At 35.2% G+C, this 7,274-nt stretch overlaps 1 protein-coding gene across 1 annotated transcript in view; it reads right to left on the bottom strand.

The window, feature by feature from the left end:
* The window catches only part of LOC122801233 (EGF-containing fibulin-like extracellular matrix protein 1), a 125,784-nt gene extending 119,544 nt beyond the window's left edge, over positions 1-6,240 (bottom strand). The window contains exon 1 of the mRNA XM_044070785.1: positions 6,111-6,240. Coding sequence (XP_043926720.1) covers positions 6,111-6,240 — 130 coding nt within the window. The remainder of the gene's footprint in view (positions 1-6,110) is intronic.
* Between the last annotated feature and the right edge of the window lie 1,034 nt (positions 6,241-7,274).

The following is a 7,274-nucleotide window of genomic DNA, read 5'->3' as shown; positions in this document are numbered from 1 at the left end:
ATATATATATATATATATATATATATATATATATATATATATATATATATATTTATATAGATATAAAGAGAGAGAGATGGATACATGACATTTGATCTACGACACATTTCACCTATAAAAAAACTGTCACAATTGACTTAAAACACAATCACATTTGATAGAATAGTATGCTAGGTGATAGAAGATCATTGCTGATGTGGTTTTGTATAATAGGAGTAACAATGCAAATCAGTGCTGATTAGTATTTGTATCTTGCTAATGCCCACTGTTATGTTGTATTTCTATATCTAAAGTTTGTATTTGTACACCATCAGTGATTACCTGTATGAGGAGATTTTTCTTTTCTCTGAGGTTGTGAGACTGTGGAATTAGTATAGTTAAGTAAGAGGGGAGTGGCAGACTAAGCCACCCACATGCGAGGTGCAGGAGGGGTTGCCTCCTTGCAAAAACAGAAGTTTTGGAGAGGCAATGTGATTCAGCTAAATGTGCTTTAGATTAAAGGTATGTTAGATGACATTTTTAGTTATTTTGTGAATAGATTACAAGTGCCTTAAACAAAAGGAATCACTCTGGGCATTTGTGTGTGTGCATGTCTGTGAGACACCTATACAAAACCCACATATTCCAGGAATATCTACCCGCCCCCATCACATATAAAAGGACACTTGCTAAAGGTACTTTCCAAAAAAAAAAAATAGATCTTCTGTGGTAGCAGACAACATACCCAGATGCCTGCTGAGCCCACTCTTATAGTGATTCAATCTGAGCTTAGCCACCGATCCCTAAGGTATGAAACACAGCAGTTCTGATGCCACTTCAAAGGGATGTCCCCACTGTGTAGTCTAGATACTACAGATAAACAAAGAATCCAATAAAAGAGCAGTTATATTAACAAACGTAACTGAGGAAACCAGTTAAACATAGCACATATACCACAGAAAGGGGAGCTTGTTAGACAGGGTAGCTAATGGCTTTTGTAAGTATGAAAGTGAGTCCATATTTTAAAAACTGAAGAAAGTGCAGGAAGGAAAATGAAGAGAGTGAGGTGAATAGCAAGACTAGACAGAAGAGCGGTAAAGGTTTATCTTTGTGATACGAGAAATTGGCAGGTCCATCCTATTTGATCAAAGCCATTTTATTTTAATATCTTAATATTTTAGGACAAGAAGTGATATCAACAAATAGATGCAGCATTTATAAACCTGCAAACCTTACAATTTCTATATTTACTCATTTTGCCCCTTCATCTTCCCTGTTATATTGACACGCTACAATCTGCTAAAATTCTTTCTAAATGAAATCAAGGGATTATCACCCAACGTGCTGCTTAATTCTTCATTAAAAGCAACATTCCAATTTTTAGAAATTATAATTTCTAACGAATGGCAGCCATGAGTAAAAACATAGCTTATGTAATTTTTGTTTCCTCAGCAACAATATTTTTCTCACCCTCACGCATTCAGAATTATCTACAAAATTGCTTGGTATTTATCATTCATGCCAAGCCTAATTTTCTTATGAATATTGTTTAACATATAATATGAGCACCTCCTCTCTCTAGTTAAATAATCAATTTCCGTATCAAAATCTGTTTCCTCAGATGTCAGATGTGAAATCCTCACCATATAGCCCTTCACCAGACTTCTTTTATGTAACATTAGGTGAGCACTAATAAAATGTAAATAAGAATTGCTGAATGTAGGTTTTTTAAAAAAATTTTGGCTTCAAAACATCCAACCAAACCATTCTGAATAATCATAACATCCAAATAATTAATACCATGAAATCATAATACAAAGTAACATATAAAAAAGTGAGTTTAGATAATCAGCAAATCTATTTAACTTTATAATGTCAGATTGCCAAAGTAAAAAAAATATCATCCAAAAATTCCTCTTTGTCCCCCGAGTGGAAGTAGACCATCTACTCTGCTTTGTGTGCATGCCAGGTAAACTTGTATCTTTATGAATACTTTAACTATTGTGGTTTGCATATTATTGTTTTGAACTTATGTTTTTGAGCTCTGCCTCCTTAGTTATTGTATAATCTCTGTATGTTTCTACTGTACATCTGCCTTTACTCAAAACAACCTGTGTAAATTTAGTTTGATACTCCACTGGAGACTAAAAATGCATGTTACTATTTGCTTAGTACCAAGACAGAATGCATTTTTACCAGCCATTTTTTTTATCTAAAAGTGAATGTTAATACTTTGATGCTTCACTGATAACTTAAAAAGCACATGTAGCTGCTAGCATATCAGCCGCATAGAAAGAATATTAGTTTATTAGTTGATTTTAAAGTGAATATTTAAACTAGATTATAGCATTATTTAACTAGCAGAGAGGGCCATTATTTTCCAATTGATAGCTGCTTGCTGTCTACTGAGTTTTTGTATACTTTCATCAGCCATTTTTTGAAATTTTTCTTGAAAGAGAAAGTTAAATTTATTGCTACTGGAATATTGCACTTATACTGTTTTAATTAACTAGACTAGTGTGTGCTGTTTTACCTTTTATATGTTAACAAATGTAGTAAATCAGTTCATTTTTGATTTCACCTTTCCTCAACTCTTTCTTTCTCCATCATCCTTGTAACAATAAGTCAGCAAATTGTGAGAAAAAATAATTCACTTAATAAACACTAGCCTGAATGGAACGGACCACTGGTTTAAATTCAGCCACTTGCCCAGTGAACAATGTATGTAATATAAGGTAAATTATCTGTATTATTGTAATATAGAAAGCAAATGCCTCACTGGAGTGGTGTGCACACCTGTTGAGGCACATAGCTTTCTTCCACTTGTTCTACCTGTACTCCCCTTCCCAGTAACACATTTAGAAATTGCAACACAAATATTTATTTTGCCTTTTGTATCAAAGATAATGTTCTTTGAACAAATAAAAAAAAAAACATCCAACTATAAGTCAGGGTTAGCTTTATTTTTGCTAGTAGACTTAACATTACAGCTGAGAGGGTACAGACATAACTGGAAACTAATGGGAGCTGCTACTTGCCTAGTTGGTGTATTTAGAATTTAGATACAGTTGTTTTCTTCCTGGAAAATGAAATAAAAACTTTGTTAGCAAATCTGATAGGAATTTTCATGTGTGAATTGTCTACCATCTGCTTTAGTAAGGAAGGATTAGATGAAATTACTGACACAATTTATTAAAGTTACATATTGTGACTTGGAAATACTAGCACCCACAAAAGAGAACAATAGACAAGATCATGCTCTTAAGTGTATATCAAATACTGACAAATGATAGCAGCAATACAAAGGAATACCTCCAACAGATAGTTTTCTTGCTGGAGGCTTAAATACTGCCATGGCTCTACCTCCTCTGTTTGTGCTTCTCTTCACTTGGGTTTACTCTGCTCCCTTACCCTACCCCTATTTCCACCCACCCCTGCTATGCCAACATGCATTTTAGCTAGCCACTCCCACAAACAGCAACATTCAGTCATCAAGGGAAACGCAATTAATATACAACACCACTTAATTATTTAATCCCACCCCCTCTGATCCAGTAGCAAAGCCTTTTACTCACTTTACATAGCAGTTAATTAATCCAAAGCCTTGCAACAGCACTGTACACCAACTAATAATAGCTTTCTTCCACTAATTACCCCCACTACAACAATATGTTATACTTATATACTGTTGCTCAAATAATCCTGCCAATAGCTAGCCATTTTACCTCTTACCACGTCAACCTAAAAGAATCAATTCACTATCAAACTACCCCCATTCTCCTACCCACAGAAAATTCAATCTAATAACATTATCATATCCTCCACAATCTTTAACACTACACCCATTCAACATGCCCCTACACTCTACTCCCTCACCAAAATTCCCCCAGAATCTCCTTGAAATATGATAGGTATATTATTAAATTCCTAGAAACATTAATTAATATATCATCTAAACTATCTCCCAGCAGAGACATTCACCCAAACCCTGGCCCGAAAACTAACCTAAACTGCACACTTCCCCAACATACAAACCATCCCCAGGGTTTACTAAACCAACCTAGGAAGACAACTGATCTCTTACTGTTAAACATCATTATTAGAAGTATTTCAGGCAAACTCTATGAACTGCAAGCCAGTCTCTCTCTACACTTACCTGATATTGTACTAATAACTGAAATATGGCTAAAACCTGACACTAGCTATAATGTAATTCTTTCTCCTAGGTATAATATCTTATGGGTGGACAGAAAGGGCAAAGGAGGGGTAAAGTAGCCAGTTTATTTAAAAATCACCTTACTCTAGAAATATTACATCAGAATGCCTCTGACTTTGCCAATGCTGAAATGATTTTTACCAAACTAAATATTAATTCTGTAAAGCAGATAAATATAACAAGAACCTATAATACCACCCAGAAACCACCTCTCTGCACTAAAAAGCATACTACATTGGACTGCAAAAGCACTGGTCCAGGAAACAGTAATCATGGGTAATTTTAATATAGTAATGTACACTGGTGGAAACAGGTGCTCATCACGATTCTTGAGAATCGTGTTGAGCACCTGTTTCCACCAGTGCACTTTACTGTTTGGTTGCTTCTCTCTGGTTCCTGTTTTTTTGTTGTTGGTGATTTTAATATAGACTGATTAACTTGTAATTCTGAAATACCCATTAATCACATCAACCTGCATGGCTTCACCCAAATCATCCAAACACCCACTAGATCTGACAAGTCATCTAATAAACATTACATTCTTGATTGGATATTAAGAAATAGACCAACCTTCTCCTTTCACTCTGGCTATTTCCCAGATAACCTCAGTGACCATCTCCCAACCTTTCTGCTCAGACAACATATATACCCAACAAAACATACTACTTAACATCTAATAAGAAACAAAAAAAACTTTAACCCCAAAGACTTTGCATCTACCTTTAAACATTGTAATTGGGCACCACTTATGCAACTTGCCCTAGAAGATCCTGTTAAGCATTTTAACTCTACCTTCCTAAAGGTCTTGAATCCACAAGCTCCTCCCAGAAGTATAAGAATTAAATACAACACTGCCCCATTACTCAGAAAAGCAACCAGGTCACTGCTAAAATCAAGGGACAAAGTCCGGGATTAGTGGCACAACACTAGGTCCCAAGCTGCTAATCAAGCTTACCATGAACTCAGAAATAAGGCAAAGAGACTAGTCAAACAGGACACGATAAACTACTACTATAATCCCCAAATTACACAGCAAAACAACCTACAAAAGTTTTTGTCAGCTATCAATAACATACTCCTACCAGGTAAAGCTACTGCACCCTCCTAATCTATAACTCATAATACAGACAGCATAGCTATCCAATTTAATAAATACTTCACCAAGACTATTTTAGCCCTCTCTGACAATCACAAGTCCACTCCTACTTTAGTTTCTCCTATATCATGGAATAAAACCAACACTGTTTCCTTACAACCTGTCTCAACTGATATGATAAAAAATTGCTTAAAAAAACTAAAGCTTATAACACTAGCTGCTGATAGCCTACCAGCAGATTTTCTTAGAATTGCTGCCAATGCAATTGCCTACTCAGTATCCATCCTTATTAACAGATCCATTTCTAAACATCAAGTCCCTGCTATTTGGAAAATTTCACATAATATTCCATTACACAAATGACGCAATTCAATAGAACTGTCCAATCACTGACTAACTGTTATCCTATCCTCCCTGTCCAAGATTCGAGAGAGATATATTCACACACAAATCATGGACTGCTTACATACTAACAAACATCTGTCCAATACTCAACACAGTTTACATCAGTTCTACAGTAGTACTTCTTCTCTAATGTCCTTCAGTAATACAGTTAACCATGATAGAAATAATGACAAATTTGTATCATCTTTCTCGAGCTATCCAAAGCCTTTGATATGGTCTCGCATAGCAGACTTATTAATGTCCTCTCTGAGCTGAATCTAAGCCAATCTACTATTGCTTGGTTCCAAGACTATCTAACTGGCCAATAACAAGCAGTACAATGGGAACAAAATCTCTCTCCTTTTCTTCCTGTTACCCTAGGAGCTTCTTAAGGCTCCATCCTAGGTCCCCCTATTTTTCACAGTATTTGCTAACCAAATCCATACTTCAACACTGCATGCTTCTGTTGTTCATTCTGCAGAAGATTCCACACTAATATGTGTTGCTCCTTTTTTACACGAACTACAATCACTAACACAAAATTCTTTCTCTGCAGTTGAAGCATGGTTAATTTGCAGCTAATTCTAAACCCCAACAAAACCAAACTCATGCTTTGCTATCCTACAAGACTTAGTGTGCCCCTCCCCTCATTTAGCATTGTATGCATGAACAAAACCATCATCTCACACTAAACGTTTGAGGGTTGTGATAGACAACAGCATGAGATTTGATATCCATATTTCCCAGGCCATAAAGAAAATGCACAAAAAGCTTGGTAAACTACATATAAATAAGCAGGATCTTAAAAAACACACAAAATCAACTATTGCAAAAATGCATCTTATGTCAGTTCTTCTCTATGCCTCTCCAAATCTCACTAACCTAAGAAAATCTGATTTAGCAAAATTAAACTGCTGTTATAACAAAATTGACAGGTTTACCACAGACTCTCCCTTCAGATCACATTACTGTACAGCATTCAAACAACTTAACTGGTTAGAACTTCCTCAACTCTTAACTATGACCCATAAAATTCTCAACCTACTATGGCCCATAAAATTCTCAACCTACCAGAAAAAAACCTGCCCTTCAAAATCTACTACATCCCTACTCCAGTAATACAACTATTCGCTCTAGCAATAATTCCCTAATAAATGTAACCAAAGCCAATAGAGCTGCAGGAGGCTCCATCTTCTCAAACTACATTGCTAAAATCTGGAACACACTGCTTATTAATATAACATCTGCTACTACCTTAACTCATTTTAAAAATACTAAAATCTCACATATCTAAAAAATAGCGATGTACATGCACAAGTCTTGGTTAGACTGTTTTTTTTATTTACTCTATGAATGGGTTAACCCACTCTTGCTGTGACTCTGTAAAACTCTATAAAACTGATTAATATACAGTTTTGTATACATTTCTCTGTGATATACAATGTACCAGTATATATGTTTTTTAATTTTTGTACATGACATCTATTGATTTTTAATGTATGAATGGGTTAACCCACTCTTGCTTTGACTCTGTAAAACTACTTATATACTGTTTTTGTATACATTTCTCTGTGATATATGATTTATCAGTATATTGTC

The sequence above is a fragment of the Protopterus annectens genome, chromosome 4.part1 (assembly GCF_019279795.1).
Source record: "Protopterus annectens isolate FY-2018-M chromosome 4.part1, PAN1.0, whole genome shotgun sequence".
In the NCBI taxonomy this organism is placed as follows: Eukaryota; Metazoa; Chordata; order Ceratodontiformes; family Protopteridae; genus Protopterus; species Protopterus annectens.
Note: the sequence above shows the minus strand (reverse complement) of the source record. Positions and strands in the feature narration are given on the sequence as shown.